This window comes from Leguminivora glycinivorella, chromosome 6, assembly GCF_023078275.1.
Source record: "Leguminivora glycinivorella isolate SPB_JAAS2020 chromosome 6, LegGlyc_1.1, whole genome shotgun sequence".
Taxonomy (NCBI): Eukaryota; Metazoa; Arthropoda; class Insecta; order Lepidoptera; family Tortricidae; genus Leguminivora; species Leguminivora glycinivorella.
Genome location: NC_062976.1, coordinates 7,899,642 through 7,918,517, shown reverse-complemented (window position 1 = coordinate 7,918,517; position 18,876 = coordinate 7,899,642). Strand labels below are relative to the sequence as shown.

The 18,876-nt window shown below is 38.7% G+C and overlaps 2 protein-coding genes across 5 annotated transcripts in view; one reads left to right on the top strand and one right to left on the bottom strand.

Annotated features, from left to right (window-relative positions):
- Positions 1–18,067, bottom strand: part of LOC125227304 (integrin beta-3-like) — a 77,471-nt gene extending 59,404 nt beyond the window's left edge. For 3 of the 4 annotated variants that reach the window (XR_007177171.1, XM_048131586.1, XM_048131585.1), the window contains exon 1: positions 7,696–7,988. Coding sequence is in view for 3 of the 4 variants with exons in the window: in XM_048131586.1 (XP_047987543.1) it covers positions 7,696–7,851 (156 nt within the window). In the remaining variant the exon portion in view is untranslated. Of the gene's footprint in view, positions 1–7,695; positions 7,989–17,505 lie in introns of those variants that run through there. The other variant, XM_048131587.1, reaches the window with a different exon arrangement.
- Positions 12,036–17,512, top strand: LOC125227305 (uncharacterized integrin beta-like protein C05D9.3). The gene is made up of 5 exons (XM_048131589.1): positions 12,036–12,236; positions 14,339–14,536; positions 14,915–15,216; positions 15,768–15,828; positions 16,396–17,512. Exons 1-5 carry the CDS (start codon positions 12,090–12,092, stop codon positions 16,723–16,725), a joined length of 1,038 nt encoding a protein of 345 aa, XP_047987546.1. The 5' UTR covers positions 12,036–12,089; the 3' UTR covers positions 16,726–17,512.
- Positions 18,068–18,876: the final 809 nt, after the last annotated feature.

Sequence of the window (18,876 nt, the reverse complement as noted above, 5' to 3'; positions counted from 1 at the left end):
ATGCAGTTTTTTTTTAGTTTGACGAGGTTTTTTGTTGACATTGGTTAAGAAAAGCAATTAAATGTAGTTCCGTCAAATGTTAATTGGATTTTATTTCAGTGGAACTAAATTAAAAATCGTAAGGTAAAAGTGCGAGTGCTCGACACGGTAATAATGCTCAATGCTCAATAGATGACAACCTTCTGTCAACTTTATTAAAAATTACTTAAAATTTAAAGTTCATCTACTGGTGCACTGTCGAGCTCTGGTACTTTTATCTTACACTTTTTACATAGGTAGCAATAATTTGGAGTATCAAAAGCGAGATTAGTTTAGTTTCATCACCTTTTGCGGTACCATAAAAAAGAGCTTTTATGTAATTTTAACTAACATAATTTTATTGATGTTTTGTTATTTCCCCTTGTCCCTTAAATTTACAAGTAAATATTTACACTGAGCTCCAATGTCCTCCAACTCATCGAACCACGAACTGGCACAATATTGTCAGTGTCAAGTGTAAATGTCACCGTGAAACAGGCCACTGACGAACGTAACCTCTGACCCTCTTTTTATAGAATAGAATAGAATAGAATAGAATATTTTTATTCGAAAGCACACAGATAATAAACAATTTTACACTGACATAAAATAGTAATAAAGTGCCACGAAATGGCTTCACCTCAGCATATTGCTGGCGACTTCCAGCGCTGGTCTTCCGGTGAGACCATTAAGTGAGAAAAATCACGGAAGGTAACATAACATACAAAAGAAGAAACAAAAGGAACAAAAAAAGCATAATTTAAAAATAAAAAACATGACAAGAATAAAAACATGCTAGACGGACTTTATGTTTTGATAGCGACCGAACCTGAATCAGTCCGGTCGGATATAGCGTGGCGTGACATTAAACGCTCGTGTACTAGCGCCAACGGACGTTACATGAACTAAAGATGACAATTGACACAAGACAACAGATTTAACAACGTGACGTGATAATGAGGATGGATTACAAAACTGTACCAAATATAAACCAATTGAACAACTATCTTAATAAGGTTTGCAAGTTGTCGATTCCATTCTCAGGCCGATGGAACATAAACATTGTGGTGAGTATAGAGAGTATTAACTACAGGCAACTCGTGTCAAGTGCGCAGGTTTCTTGGTTAAGTTGGTGATCGAACAAATACTGTTTAAGCTTTAATTTGAAACTGTGAATACTTTGCAGGTTCCTCAAAGGGGTGGGATTATATTCCAGCAACGAGAGGCAGAAAACCGGAAGCTACCTCGGAAAGCGGCAGTCGCATGACGTGGCGTCAACAAATGGCTTGTGCACTCACGGCGCTCACGGAGTTTTACGCAAGATAGTTTATCGAAAAGATATCCAGGGGTTTTGAAGTTCAGCACACCAAAGAGCAAACACGCCAAATGAAGTTTACGCCGGTGTTGCATTTTAAGAATGTTATGACTATTCAGATACGGGGTTACATGAGCTCTCAAAGGAATGTTGAAGCAGAAGCGAGCACATGCATTTTGAACACGTTGAATGAGTCTTTTAGTTTTAGCAAGAAGCCTTGGCCCAAACACGACATCCACGTAATTGAATTTTGACAGTATAAGCGACTCAACCAATTGAATGCGCAGGCTTTCACATAAGTATGGACGAATTTTGTACAACACCTTAAGTCTGTAGAAGCAATTTCTAATAGTCTCTGCAATGTGTTTCTCGTATCGTAATCCACAGTCCATAAGGAGACCTAGGTTGCGCGCTTCATACACTCTATCAACTGGTACATTCATCAGCATGACATTCTCCGAAATATCAACATTAGACAGTTGATGCTTACTCCCAAACACAATGTACTTAGTTTTGCTGGGGTTAAGTACCAAGCAGTTTTCTGTGGCCCATGTTGATATTCTGGTAAGGTCCTGATTTAATTTCTGTATGGCACTATTGATATCTGATGGCTTACATGAAATGTATACTTGTATGTCATCTGCATAAATGTGGTATTTGCAGTGCATGATGCGAGATGTAACATCTGCTGAATATAATATAAATAAGAGTGGTCCAATAACAGAGCCTTGAGGTACTCCTCGAGTTAACTCAGCTTTTTCTGATAGACTTGAGGAGCCATCATTGAGACGCAATTTGAGATTTTCAAGCAAGCTCAACCTCAGTACCTTGACTTTTTAATAATTAAGGGTTTAGATTCTGCTCTAATTCGCCTAATAGTATTACAATTCGATTGGTTAATCCATCTTTTAGTTTAGAGAAATATAAATTAGTTATGGTCGTTACCGAAAAAGTAACGTTTATGATACAACTAGCTTTTGCCCGCGGCTTCGCTCGCGTTAGAAAGAGACAAAAAGTAGCCTATGTCACTTTCCATCCCTTCAACTATCTCCACTTAAAAAATCACGTCAATTCGTCGCTCCGTTTTGCCGTGAAAGACGGACAAACAAACAGACACACAAGTGTGTTCCCATTTATAATATTAGTATGGATTAGGTAGAATAACCAGTCAGAGTGGAACGTGGAACCAAAACGGGCACGGTGGCCGGATGAGGTAATTGAGCCATTTCAACTGCATGTTCCAATGATATATCACAGATCGGTTAACATTTCAAACAATTTTAACAATATTTAAACATATTTTAAACGGGTTACTCACGTATTAAGTCAATATAACGCTCGACATGTTTCGCTCCATTTCCACTTAAAATATATTTTAATATGTCTGAGTCTCACGGGAGTTTTATAGTTAAAATTTAAACAATCTGACAAAATTTTCTTAAAGTAACGTTTTAAATTATTATATTATAATTATCATCCAAGTATGTAGGTATACGATCGTGTGACAAGTGAATGATTATACCAGCTAAATTAAAGCTTTCCATTAAATCTCGAGACTCATCGAATGGATTTATCGATGCAAATCATCAACAACCTCACACTATCTCCAATAAACAAACTCCAAACCATAATTTTTATTGACAACCAAAACATGCCCAATAAAACGATAATTACCATTGTCATCGTTAATGGCCCCCTCGTAAGTTCAGGACAAACGATGCATTAAGAAGGCTAGCAATTAAACTTTACAATCGAACCAGCATCGTGACATTCGCTGACCCTGTTTCATCATCATCAACGAAGCCCCAAAGTAATGCTCCCGATCAAAATGCCAATGTCGAAGGTGAAAATAAATGACTTGCACTCCTGTCACATCGAATGACATTAATTTCACGGCGTAAATGGGTGGTAATGGGCACATTCACGCTCGTTTACGAAATATGGGTTCGTCATATAGCATCAGATAGCGAATGTCACAGTTTCTGACATTTCTTTTTATTAAAAATCCCATTACGTGTTTACGATATTGCGCACGATTATGGCTGAGCTTTAATTGGTTAGAGGTCCTAATTAAGAGGCGACGCGCAAGCGCAAGAACATTATTTAAAACATGATTGATTACAAGCATAATGGTCGTTGTTCACTATCCAACGCCTCACACTAACGAGCTTGTTCATCGATTACGTATACTCATTACGAATCTGGGACTCAAGATATACTAGCCACGAAATCACAGCCGTGTCAAAATGTGTCAAGAATAAGGTGGCTCATATCAACGCATACGCATGCTATAGCGATCATGCAAGTGTTCCGGCGATTACACTTGCTGACATTAAAAATTGTGTAACATTTTAATATCCAAACACGAAATTAGGTCGAGTTGTATTTATAATTTCTCGGAACGGTGCGCGGATGTTTCCACGTTTGGTGTACACTTAGATGCACGGTGTGTACGTTTATAGGATGTTAACTGGAAGTCTATGGAAACGATTACTTTGTTAACTGTTTGGTAAACATTTGCTTTTTCCATTGAAAAACGTGTTGGAGTTAAGACGCTACTGTAGCGAAAATGCTAAAATGGAAAGGAGTCCCCCTTTCAATTTGGGAATTTCAGTTAAATATACTAGTGTTATTAACTAGATTTATCGAAAACAATGTCCATTAAGAGCAACTCAGTTAAAAGATATTACGAAAAAATCTTTAAAATCGAGGTTTCGCGCTCTCGACTGTTTCCTCCTTTAAAACTTATTTAAACCGAACGAATTTGAGAATCTGAATAATAATGAAATAATCTGTGTCGGACCGTTTATATTTTTTGGCTAATTGTTACCGATCTTGAGTATCACACCTTTTTTTGAGCCATATTGCAAAAGGCCGTTTTTAGAAACTTTTGGTTGGCTCTAGGGTCTTTTAAAATAAAAATAGCAAAAAAATTAAAACGATCCGACACAGATAAAAATAATAATAATCTGTGTTGAAAAAATTATTGCTCTATCTTCAAAAATCAGGGAGGAAATAGTCGAGAGCGTTTGTATGGAGAATTGACCTGTATAGTATCGTCTTAACAAACTTTTCGCTCTTTTATTGTTTACATTTTAGATACCTTACAAGAGCAGTTTGAAACACGTAATATATTCAAGTGACCATATCTTTTCGACTATTAGATACCTTGTCCCTTTGGCCACTGGTTAAGGAAGCTTCATTATTAATAATGGTAAAATTAGCAATGACGGCAGGCTTTTGTTCGTCGTCACGAAACTCACGAATGATTCATCTCGATATTTATGAGCATTGACCGGAAGATGTCGTTGAGTATCTAAATTATTAATAAAAAATGTAAACATTTTAATTGCTGTTTGAATGAGTGGAATGACATAGAAATAAGTTTACAAAAGTACCTAATTTACTTCTATTTTAATCTGCTTATTATTTGTACGACTACTTATAACAGTAGTCGCAGGTTAGAGCAATACGATTTTTTTTTCAGCCTTTGAAGTGTACGAAACAATAAATAATAGTTTGATTAGAATATTTAGAATTATTACATCTAGATTAAAAATTGCTATGGACATAGACAGCCTCTGCATCAGAAAAGACCCGGGACGCGGGTCAATTGTATGTTTAAGTTAGGTTTTAGCCAATTTTACAGAATACTCATTGAAAAAAAAATGCCATTTTTAACCCGTATGTTTGTCATAAATGGAACAATGAACCTTGCGTGGTTCAACGAGTAAAAGGTTACAGTTATTAGGCATTATTAGTCAAACTCCCTAGTGGAATATTTGGACATGCGAGTCTTTGTTTTATATGTATATAGGCACGGTTACCCTTCCCCGCGCCGGATATTGGGAAATGGGGTCGCTCAGGAAATTTGGAGGTGCTGACCCTTGGAAACACTTCACCAGATTGGATGACGTCACTCAACTAATAACTAACCCTATATTGTTTATTTTTCTTGTTTAAGTTTCATTTAACATGCCCTGTTATGAAGTGTCATGTATTGTATTTATTGTATGTCAGTTAGTGTTGATCTGAAAAATCTTGAACACTAAATTTGACCCACTTCCTGATTTCTGATTTCCAGGAAATTATACATACATATTTAATAGAGTATACACTGCAATATTATGATGACATGGAGTTGATAAGATTATGGAGATAGGTATGGAAACTGGGAAACATGGGGCATTTTTGTATCGATTACATGTACAGTACATAGGTACGTACCTTTATTAGTTTTGCACTTTTTTTCGCAAACACACACAAAACTAAATTTATACATACAAGAAGACATAAAAATAAGAAGGTGGCGACTCTATGACATTATATGATACATTCGTAAAGGCATCGATAGCTAAAAAATTCAGAAAACATTACAGAAAAAGAAATCTGGCCATAATTTCCATACTAGATGATACGACTTTGACAGATATATGTGTTTCGAATAAGGCCCCTGTCTTGTTAAGTGTCATTGTTCCGCTTTCGAGAGATTATTTATACGTTACCAGCAAGTCGCTTCAGAACTAATTTGAATGTCCACGTGATGGACAGTCAGGGAAATGCGTTGGCTGTCTCATTGTCTGTTGCGGAATAAGGGCACTATTCTGTGCACAAATCCGAATTCTCTCAACCTTATGTACAAATTTCAAGATTCAGTTTACAATGTTAGTTTATTTCAAAATAATTTTGGAAGGTACATGCCGCAGAGGCGTGATAAACTGCAGTTTTCGAGCTTTCTCTGTGAAATGATGTATACTTTTCGAAGTGAAACCCTTTCTAATTCTGACAACGTAACATTCAAGTCATGTGTCAATGTTTGAACAAGTGTATTTGCATGATTCTGTGAGTTAATAGTAGGTATAATAGTATGACTCATCGTACTATATTATTTACGTCATTTAAACATGGCGTTGTTTCGTATGAGCGATTGAAAACAAGTACCGTAAACAAGTGCCATTGAAACTAAAAATGTGATCTCAATTTGATAATATGTATGTAGTAAATAGTAATCATTATCAGAATAAGGTTATTTTTTGAGTTGGAATATTGCTTATCCACTAAACTAGACTAGACTGTCCACTAAATATTGACACTAAAATTTGGAGCAAAATTCAATTTTTCATGAGAATGAAACCTTCGTCCCTACATTTTCAATAAAGTGTTATGGCTTGTCGATAATCCACCAACGTCTAGGTTTAAGAATTAAGGCACGCGTTTTGTGAAGACACATTTGCCGGTGAGCTATACATTTTACAAAGCAGCCATTTTTAGTGCCCAGATATTGTTGACCGTCTGTAGACCTATGGTGGTGATATCGTTTTTATTTTAATTAAATTCTTAACTTCTGATTAGCAGAAACGTCTGCAATCGATGCCACTAGGCTTAGAATAATTTTGAAAGTGGAAAATGTCTACCTCGGGTGAGACTCGAACTCACGGCCTCTGGATCGATACTCGAGCGCTCTGCCAACTGAGCCACCAAACCACCACTTTTAAATTTTAATTAAATTTTGAATGAAATAGTTGCAAGTGTTATTGAATTCTGCAAACTTCATAGTAAGTAGAGTAATATATATTCCTACATTTGACCCAGTCAATGGTCGGGTTGAGTAATAATTTGACCAATTAGCGACCGTTTGACGACTGGTCAAGTTCATTCATAAATGCTCTGGCTGCGTATACAAGATGCCAATCGTTGACTCCGTAGAGAATGATACTTGTACAGTCTGTAAGGGAAAAAGTAGAAATGGAACTAATTTTTTTTATCATAGCAAAACTTACTATTTCTCAATTCTCATAACAATAGTGGCAATAGTTGCCACATGCAAAACGGTTTACATAGACAGTGGCGCCAGTGAGTACTATATTCTTTGGGGCGCCCCTACTTATTAATTTCTACTCTTTTTTGCCAGACTTTAATATCTATTCTAATTCTAACCAATCCGCATGCGGTTTGTAAAATATTTCAGAATTTGGTCGTTCAAGTGACTTCTTTGCTCCTACTTAGCCAGCATATAAACAACCTTATATCATTTGTGGCAACGTGTGTAGAAGCCTTAAAACAGAATTGAACTTTTAAAAGTTTTTATTCCGCATCACTACCCTCATATTTTAAATAACGGTGTGTGCGGGAATAGTAATTTTTAAAATGTACCCAGAAAACCAAGTATGTTTGAGCCTAAAGCCAAAAGGCTATATATGTTTCATATTTAGTAGTGGTATATAAACTACAAAAACTTGTGTGAAAAAGTTTTGATGAAAATGATGTTGCGTTGTTAAATTTTCTTTAATTTCCTATGATGTTGTTCAGCAATAATCAGTAGGTCTAGGTCATCATGCAAAAATTTAAGACATTTTACTCACCTCTTTAGGATCCGAACACCATATACCACCACATCTGACACACTCATCGCAAGTCGTTTTTTCTACGCTAAAAACGTTGTGGCACTCCAGTGCACAACCAAAATGAATCATACACACTAACACCAGAAAACACCGTAAACCCATTTTTATAGTCATGACAAAAACACTACGAGATTTAAAAAGACCGAACTTTTTTATATTTTTAAATTTCGAACGCGATTCGAATGTCGGTTTAAGTTCCGCGAGCGTTTGAAATTCGAATGTGGAACGCGCGCGCTCTCGTTCGATGTTACCACCGCACTGGCGGTTGTCTGTAAGTTGCATTTCTTGAGAAGCGCGAGAGATGAATCATTTTGTATACAAAATTTTGCATACATACACATTATTATATATAAGGTTTGCGCGTAATTTCCTTACCATAATCGCCAAATCGGTATTTATGCATTGTGATGTCACAGCGTGGAATGTAGGATATGCCATTTTAATAAAAACAAAATGACATTGAACTTGAATGAGGTTTTTATAATTGGGTTGCTGTATTTATTATTTTTAGTGGACTTTTGGAATATTTATAATTTAAGTTAGTTTTAGTTTATCATTTATTATGTTTTACTTAAAGTTATCATTATCAATATTCAATCCTTGAAATAAATGAATTGGAAGGTAGATACAGGACATAGGGACATAAACTACCCTAATTGCTAACTAGGTAGGGATAGGCCTCTTAATACATGGAGTGCCGGGAGACGAACAGGGGGGTTAGCATGATGTACTAAAGACGTTCAGTTTAGGTTGAGAGAAAGGGACACAGCTATAGCAGTTACATAGCTCCGTCCTTCTCTCTCAACCTAAACTGAACGGCTTTAACACGTCATGGTAACCCCCCAGAACGTCTGCCGAGAGCGGTCGTTGTAGGGAACGTCGTAGTCGGTTTCCGCTACAAAGCGGAAACACTGAATCGGCTTCCCGTGTAGCGCTACGAAAACTAATTCAGTTTGGGTCTGGAGGTGAATTCAAACAAGTGCGAGTTTTTCCCCTGCGGTTCCGGGGCTCGACTATCCTTCCCTTTAATAAGCGACTTGTTCCCAGGGCTTACAGAATTGTCACGCCGAAACTTCAATCTTTTGGGCTCTCCCATTTTTTTGGAAGCCATCCCGGAGGCCTTCGAGGCAAGGAGACAGCTTCTTTTGTGTGCGGGGAATAGGTTGGAGAATATTTCGGCGCATGTGGCTCTAACTCTGTTACGGTCCTGTTTTGGCGTTCCCCGAATCACCTATTTTTTGCGCACCGTACCAACTTGGCGTTTTCTCGAGCTTATTGACTCATTGGATGGCGTTTTGAGGGATTCGGTAGAGTCGTTGTTAAACGTTTCTCTCAACGCAGTCCAGTGGGATCAGGCTTCCCTTCCTATTCGGTCGGGTGGACTAGGCGTGAGGCGAGCACGGGATTTGAGTTTGCCGGCCTTTCTGGCGTCGGCGGTGGGGGTGGTGGGCCTTGTCACTCAAATTTTAACTCCTAATGGTGTCGAGGTTTCCATTCCTTTTGCTGCGGATGCCAGGGAGGCTTGGTTGACTCTCAACCCTGACGCAGCGATGCCGGAAAGACCGGACCTTCAACGTTTGTGGGACGATGTAGGGGTTAAGCGGGTGCTTGAGTACTTATTGGAGAGTGCGGAGGGTGTGGATAAAGCCAGGATTCTTGCAGTGTCGGAGCCTGAGTCTGGAGCGTGGCTACACGCACTTCCATCACCACACTTGGGCACACTACTGGATAGCGACTCGACGCGGATTGCGGTGGCTCTTCGCCTCGGCTGTGCGGTGTGTGAACCTCACATATGCATCTGCGGCACTATGGTGGAGAGCAACGGTAATCACGCGTTGAGTTGTTGTCGGTGTGCGGGGAGGTTCCCGCGGCACCACGCGCTTAACGATATCGTGCGGAGGGCGTTGGTGTCTGCGAATGTCCCTTGCGTGCTGGAGCCTCCTGGTCTCTGTCGCTCTGACGGGAAGAGACCGGATGGGTTGACGTTGGTTCCTTGGGAGAGGGGAAGGTGTTTAGTTTGGGACGCAACGCGTGTCAGCACTTTCGCCACTTCGCATATTGGCCGTACCGCGAGAGTGGCACGGGCGGCGGCTGAGTTAGCTGCAGCTCGCAAGCGGGAGAAGTACGCGATCCTTGCGAACTATTTGTTTATCCCGCTTGCAGTGGAAACTACCGGTTGCTGGTGTGCGGAGGCCAAAGTGTTTTTCGGGGAGGTGGGAAGACGCTTGAGGAAGAGGGGTCTGGATCCTCGCTCTGGGACCTTCCTGATGCAAAGGTTATCCATCGCGGTTCAACGCGGTAATGCGGCAAGCGTTATGGGTACCTTTGCATCGGGAGGCTCACGGGGGGGCTTGGTAGGTTAGGTTTAATTATGTATCTGTGTATGTTTTTGTGTGTGTGTCATTAGGTTAGATCTAGTTTTTAAGTGCTTGCATGTATTTGCTGATTTTGAATTGTTTTAGCTTTTGGTTTTTTAAAATATGTATTCAAAATATTTTCTTACGAATAAAGTTTGGCAGTTAGGTAATAAATTATATTTACGATATCAAAAGTCCCCGGCCAGTATATGTTGTATATATGTGTAAACCAAGAACGATTTATTACTGGACTGACAAATCCCATACAAAAAGCGTACCCCTGAAATGTACGGGCCTTTTAGACTTAAAACTAGATGGCGCTGTTTCGCAGCCTGAAAGTGGCAAAAATCATATTTTCCCGAAATATTTTTGCGTGTTTTTATTTTTTATAAGAAAAAATGACACATTTTTTTTATTTTAAAATCATGATATCACGTCAATACACATTTTGAAAAAATAAATAAATTTGTAGGCATATGTGTAGTTATGATAGTATTTAATAGGTGGCGCTAAAAAATCGAGGTAGGATTCTTAGTATGAAGTATGTAAATCCATACTAATATTATAACTGGGAACATGTGCTGTGTGTCTGTTTGTTTGTCCGCCTTTCACGGCAAAACGGAGCGACTAATTGTCGTGATTTTGGAAGCAGAGATAGTTGAAGGGATGGAGAGTGACATAGGCTACTTTTTGTCTCTTTCTAACGCGAGCGAAACCGCGGGCAAAAGCTAGTCCTATATAAATAATCCTTGACGTAAACACATGTATTTGTGTTTGTATGTTTCAAGATTTATTTGTCATCGTCATAATAGTGCTGAAATGTTATTTGTAGCGAACTTATTTTATTATACGTAGAATAGTACAAACTAGGTATATATTGCTCTTGATTATTGCTTTATAAACATTATGTATCCAAAATGAAAAATTATAGAACATAGACCTTCAGGCATAACGCCTGGTATAAAAATAATAGCAAAATTTTGTAACAATGAAACTTGCAGCAGACAGGCTTATTCCTTTCCTTTGTTATTTTAATTCTTACATGTTACATACTAACTTTTTACATTATTAAATTTAAAAATAGATATCATACCCTTACCAACATATACCTGTACGAATTTATACGCACCTACGAATTTTTAACATATGTAGAGTTGTAAACTGAATTAAAAATTTAACCTCACAGACAGATACTACTCATATTACTCATGAAATAAAACTAGACGGGGAGTCACCCGTTGACCACGGACGCTGTAAAGTGTTCGAGACGTCGGGATGAATCGTAAATTCATTATACGCGATTCAATCCGTTTCCATAGTTTTATTTCAGGCTATTTCATGTTTATGGTACCTATAGTGTATGGTATAGGCACACCTCGGACACTGGCGATCAAATATATTGAAAGAGGCGCATTCCTAGCACACAGTCTTAGTTCGTGTAGGTGAACGCGTACTATGCTTGTATGAGTGAAATATGATAGGTCGACTGTTCGTGTTTTTGACAAGTAACCGAGAGGGGGTGGGCGGCACTTTCAGCGAGGAGCGGGAGTGGCCATACTGTACGATAGTACTCTTTATTATACTGTGGTATAGGTTGATGTTTAGGGTATGTTGAAATGTCGACTAAGGCCCACTTGCACCAACCACTTAACTCAGGGTTAGTGGGCTGTCAACTGTCAAATTCCATATAAAATTGTGGGTTAACCCTCGGGTTAACTCTCCATTTTGGTTGGTGCAGTGGCCCTTACAATATTTTGCTGGATCATGCTGTTTTTCTTCCTGTGTGTCTTTTTCCTCAAAACGCGACAAATTTAGCGTTAAATGTTATCAGAGTGCAATGTTCCGTCTCTTTTCTCTTAAGTATGTAAATGCAGGATGGATGATAGCTTCGTTTACACCTTATGTTACATTTAATTATACCACCCGCTGGCAAACACTCAAACATATATCAGGCTTAAATTAGAGCAATAAATATTTATTAAAAAAATCGCAAAAATGAATTTTAAATATACTGCGGCGATATTATTATTTGTCCAGTGGTTTAGCGCATCTAGTTTTGCTTTTCATTGTAATTTAGAGCAAAAACAGAGCTGTGACGAGTGCATCAAATGCGGTGGAATTTGGTGCAAGGATCCTAACGAGGTATGTATCACTTTGTAATAAGTACATTACGATACAAGTGCGATAAATACGGATAGGAATTCGAACGAGTGGCGATATATTAAAATACGAACGACGCGATGTACCTATCGTACAAAGTTTTAGTGCGTTTTCACATTATCCGATATCCGATCCGATATCGGATGTCTGAAGGATTTCAAAGGCAAAAATCAACGGTGGCGTCTTCAATGTATAGGATATCGGTCTTACATCCGATATTGGATCGGATAGTGTGAAAACGCACTAACAGTACATATGGAGCTATTACCTAACACGTGCTGTAATATAGCGTCATATGTGCTGTAAATTCCTTATACGCATGATTGACGCAAGAGTACCTCGCCACAACATAGACATAATTGTATTAATAACATAAAGACAAGTATCTATATCTCGCGGCAACATCACAGGTTCGAGGAGATTCGATTTTTTTATTATTCGCACTCATATCGTAAATAACTAGTAAAATTTGGGACTTAAAATGTAAATTCTGTCCTATCCTTAGCATGTAGTAAACTTTGTGATAGTGATAAGTCGAAGTTCTTATTGCCAGTATTTGACAATCCAAACTATTGGGGATACCCCCATTTGCCAGAATTTCATTTGCCATAATTTTATTTGCCATCCTATTCAACAATCATAATATTGTTTCTCATAACATCTTATGCCATAATCATTGTTTACTATATTAATCTAGTGCCAGAAACTTTGTTTCCCATAAAGTCAGTTTCCATAATGTCATTTGTCAGAATCATCGAAATCCGTAATTACCACATTCCATACCATCATTTGTCATACAAATTAGCGTCCAGAAAAGTCAATTTCCATAATGTGCTTTGGCAGAATCGAAAACTACTACAATAGGTACTAGAAGGACTAGAGAATGAAACTGCTATCAGAAAGTAGGTTAGGTTAGGTTAGAACTGTGACCCTCTGGAAAATGAAACTGCTATCAGAAAGTAGGTTAGGTTAGGTTAGAACTGTGAACCTCTGGAAAAGGAAACTGCTTGAAAAGTAGGTTAGGTTAGGTTAGAACTGTGACCCCCCGGAAAATGAAAATACTATCAGACAGTAGGTTAGGTTAGGTTAGAACTGCGACCCCCTGGAAAATGAAACTGCTATCAGAAAGTAGGTTAGGTTAGGTTAGAACTGTGACCCCCTGGAGAATGAAACTGCTGGAAAAGTAGGTTAGGTTAGGTTAAAACTGTGACCCCTGGAAAATGAAACTGCTATCAGAAAGTAGGTTAGGTTAGGTGATAATATGGGCAACAATTAATATGGCAATAATTGCTTATGGCGTTTGAATATTCTATGAAACCATATTATTGCACTTAATAATATGGCTAACAAATAGTATGGCATTGTATGATTATGGAAGGTAATATTCGGATAAACAACGAGTCTGTCATATGATTTTTATGGTAAACAAATCATTCGGGCAAATGAAATTCAGGCAAGTTAGATTCGGGCAAATGAATATTATGTTAAATGACTGTCGGGCAAACAATAGACAACCAAACTATTGACTTGTTCTTGTATTGTTTGTGAAGTTCTTATTCAAATGAAAATGTGCAGTAATTATTGAAATTTTGGTAGGACATAATAATATATTGCAGAATGTTGTATAAATTATACGCCACAATTTACATATATATGATATATAAATATATCATACCTATAAGGTAAAACAACAGCGTTACTCCTGCGGTTCAATTTCCTTGATAAATTGAAATACCTATTCAATAACATATTGTAGGTATCATCCTTAGAACAACCTATTTATAACGTTATTTTGTATTTTTCAAGTCTATGTAATATTTATAATGTCTATTACTTATTACGTAGAGCGTTAACAAAATTTTGTGTTAATTGTGTTATTTCTACTTACAATCATGAACTTTTTCGATTGCTTTTCTATTTTACCCTATTCTTTACATGGCGGTAGGTAAATAAGGAAATATTAGAAATGTAGGGCTAAAGGCCACTTTATTTCCTATAAGAATGAAGAGGGTTCGCGATCCTGTTTGGCGAAAAATTACAATATAAAATTTAAAAAAAATGCTCAGTCTTTTATTTTCTTTCAGTCGCGTAAATGTGTGCCGCTAACCGGCGGCGGGGACGACTGGTGTCCAAACGACATGGAAACCGTCCACGCGGACCTCAGCTCTCGAGACGGCAAGATCTTCCGACCACAGTACGAGGAGGTGCTGGCTCATATCGACTCGGGGAAAGTTACTACGATTAAAATGAGCGGGGATAATGCGGCGAAGAGTGGCAGAAATGTACGTTTGATTATTTTTCATTGACACGTAGTGGGGGTGGAATACGGCCCGGTGGATGCAGTTGTCGACTATGTTTCGAAATGGATAAAACAATTGAAAGTGTTGTAGCAATCTATCGCAACATTGGAAATACATACTTTCAAAATTCCCCAATAAAATACAGTAAGTTATAATCTCGGCTTCGGCCCGGCTAAGGACAGGATTCGCTAACCCGTACATTTCATGAGTGTCAAAAAGAAATGAACGTGTTGCTTCGCGCACTTTCAAAGATCCTGAATACCATTGATCCGTGATGGGAAACACATTATGATGGTCTCTAGCGTATAGGAAAAAATGGACTTATAATATATCTTTTTTTAATTTTATTTTTGTCCGCAGGTTTATCACAAAATTTTAAACACGACACAACCCGACAAATCCAAAGTTCACGTATTTGTTAACAAATACCCGACTAAAATCGAAGTGACCACCAAAATCAGCCCCGGCTTCTGTTCGCCTACATCTCAAAAGTTTGAGCATGTGTTTGTGGAAGTTGGTGTGTCGGGTGTGGGGGAGAAGGCGGTGCTGAAGTATGTGGTGCCGTGTGGGTGTGGGTGCTCTGATGAGGTGGAGGCTGCGGCTCTGGCTTGTCATGGGTTTGGAGGACTGGTCTGTGGGGTGTGCCAGTGCGATGAGGACAGGTAAGAGATAGTTATTTGTGCAACAAGAGAGCAAAGTTGATAATTTGCACCGAGTGACAAAGAGTCCCGAAGAAGCGAAAGATTCTATCTCGCCGACTTCTCAAAAGTTCGAGCATGTGTTTGTGGAAGTTAGTGTGACGGGTGTGGGGGAGAAGGTGGTGCTGAAGTATGTGGTGCCGTGCGGGTGTGGGTGCTCGGAAGAGGTGGAGGTGGGGGCTCTGGCTTGTCATGGGTTTGGAGGTCTGGTTTGTGGGGTGTGCCAGTGCGATGAGGACAGGTAAGATATAGTTAATTGTGCAACAAGAGAGCAAAGTTAATACAATACAATGCAATAGTTAATAATTTTCACCGAGTGACAAAGAGTCCCGAAGAAGCGATTCTATCTCGCCGACTTCTCAAAAGTTCGAGCATGTGTTCGTGGAAGTTGGTGTGACGGGTGTGGGGGAGAAGGTGGTGCTGAATTATGTGGTGCCGTGCGGGTGTGGGTGCTCCGAAGAGGTGGAGGCTGCGTCTCTGGATGAAAAATCATTGGATGTGTATTTTTGTTACAGACATGGGAAGTTTTGTGAATGCGGTCCGGTCTCTTCATCATGTGCTAACCCTTCGCTTATTGTAAGTTCATTTTACTGTTCTCTCTTGTATCGTAAATGACTTCCGCGCTTTCGCACAGTGCATGATGTAATAGCGCTGTATGAAGTGTACTCTTTAGTGTCAGGTCTGAGTGGACGCTCGGTGCGGAGCGTTTGGCGGGGCGGGCGATCGTGCATACAAACTATGCAGCGTCGACTCAGCCGGCGTATCATGCTGCCAATTTTATCACTTATCCACGTGGATAAGACATCTGTCAATCTCACACTGACATACTTGCTAAAGCGTGACGGATGCTTTATCCACGTGGATAAGTGATAAATTTGGCAGCATGATACGCCGACAGGACACTTTTATGAGCTTCAATCGTTTGACATGCACGCCTCACGACCGGCTCAGCTGCATGCCCAATATGTGCCGTTATCTGGGTAAAGGGACCTTATTGTCGGTGGCGCTTACGTCCCGTGGCGTCGTATTTGTATACGAATATCGCTCATAACGCCGTAAGCGCCATCGACAATTAGGTCCCTTTACCCAGATAACGTCACATATGAGCATGCACTCGAACCTTACACTTATGTTTGTTTTCAGATACCTCGATGCTCCGGCAACGGCTACTGTGACGAGTGCAGCAAATGCCAGTGCTTCACCGACAAACAAGGATCTCAGTACTTCGACCAACAAGATAACTGCAAAGACCTAGCCACAACAGTAAAAGACTTCCTAGACTGCCAGAAAAACAAACAGTTTTGCTCGTCCTGTGATCGGAATGTATTATTTCGTAAATGGAATGGAACTGTGCTGAATGAACTGTACGATGGTAGTAGGAAAACTTGGGTGGATTTGGGGTCTCGGCTGCCCGGGTATTTCGGGTCTGTGGTTGATTCTGTCATTCATGTAATGCGAAAACCAGAGTGCTAGAAATAGGAAAGGCACCTAAAGTTCATTGATCCACCAACGCAGATCGATGTAAATGGATCACTTGTTACATACATGTTATTATACTTTTATTGGGTTAAGAGATTAGGGGTAATGCTGAAAGTGCAACCATCATAGGCCCGCAGACAGCGCAGGCTAATATGGCCTGCATATACGTCTACATCATACACCTACATCTAAAAAAATGTGTAATAAATACATTACACAAGAGTAGACAAATGAAATCATCACCATTAATAAGAATGTGCAAGCGTTGGTGAATCAATCGGAAGTAGCGTTATCATGCCTGTGACAAATAAATATTTAATTTTTAATTTCTGATAATTTATTAACATACGCCAATGTTTAAGGCTTGTCTAACTAGAAGAGAGCCTATATTTACTAATTTTTTTGGCGACGGTTATCGGGATACCTTTGACCGTATTTTTGTATTTTTTTCTGAACCGTGATGACTACTTCTATTGAGTTCCGGGCAGTCTTGAACTCACTACCTGTGGCGTTTTTTGCCGATTTGAGAATTTTTAAGGATTATATAGTGTTATGAAATTGGCACTTACTTTACCATTTGCCAAAAAATGGAAACAATCTTTGACAGCAAAGTAAACTGAATAATTTAACGTGGGCGAGTTATCATTGTAGACCACGAAGGAACGTGGGAATACAGAACTGTTGACGAATCAGAACAGTGGACAATAATGACAAATTTAATTTGTCTAAGCTAATATCGGATATTTGGCTAGTTTTTAATAAACGTCGACATACCTCATAAGGATCCCGGCACCATACTCCACCACACTTCATGCAGTCGTCACAAGACGTGGTTTCAACCCTGAACACAGTACCACATTTCATCGCAAAACTACACTGAATAACTACTAACAGTAACATAAGATAACACTGAGAACCCATTTTTAAATCAACTAAATAAAAGTTTTTTTTTAAATCTAGTGTTGTCTATCCAGCCAGTCGTTCGTCGTTTTAATTAATGTTAAAAAAAGAAAAATATTTTCAAAAGTTCAGCCTCGATGTCGAGTTGTCCGTACAGTCCCTTGCTTTTTTCACACTGAATGTGTGATTCGGCCAGTATGATCAAATGGTCATTATCTGCGTCTTTGTCATGAGTAGGTAGATATATGACGAATTCGCATCGACTTGATGCATCATGCGTTTTTAACTTATGATGACTTGATGACACAATCATCTGATTGTACGGTCAACCAATTTGAATCCTGGGCCACTTTAGAACCCTGTGGTATTGACACCCGTTTTCTATTTGCCACAGAAATTACATTGACGATTACTGTGTAAAGGTTCTACAGTGGCCAAATTGGTCGACTGTACATAGTGTACATACGTGTGGCTATAGGTGAAGTGATGAACTTCTCGTGTATACTCCGCCTACATATATTTGAAATATATTTAAAAAAAAACATATTCATCATGTAGATTGTAGGTACTTCAAATGGAACCAAAACCATAAGATTATTAATTATTATGCACACTGACCTATCGTACAGTCAACCAATTAGAATCCTAGGCCACTCTAGAACCCTGTCGTATTGACACTGTGCTTTATTTGCTATAGCAGTCACTTTGACTTTTACTGTGAAAGGGTTCTACAGTGGCCTAGGATTCAGATTGGTTGACTGTACCTACACGCAGTTTGTTTTTAACAAGGGCCACTTAACCCTCGGGTTAACCCTCCATTTTCGGTGGTGCAAGTGACCCTAAGTAGGTATATTCTGTAACCCATAATATAATACATGTGACGGTACTCACCTTAGTGTTGCCTAAACCAGTTTTAAAAACCAGATTTGGACCTATGACAAAAGGTTTAGTTAAGAAAGGGTAAGATTACAATGACGATATTTCTTTAGCTAATGACAATAAAATAAATGAGAAATTAAAAGTTAGTAAACATGAAATTGCTTTTAACGTGGCACTTTCTAGATAAAATAGAATATAATTTTTATTGCTCTCATCTATGCTGTATAGATCTTACGCTAGGTACAATGGTTACATAGCAATACTTGTAATGTAACTAGTAACTAGGTAATTAAGTAATAAATAAATATATGAAATGTATTGATTATTAATTACTTCGGGGGTTTGACGCCTAAATAAAGCGTTTAG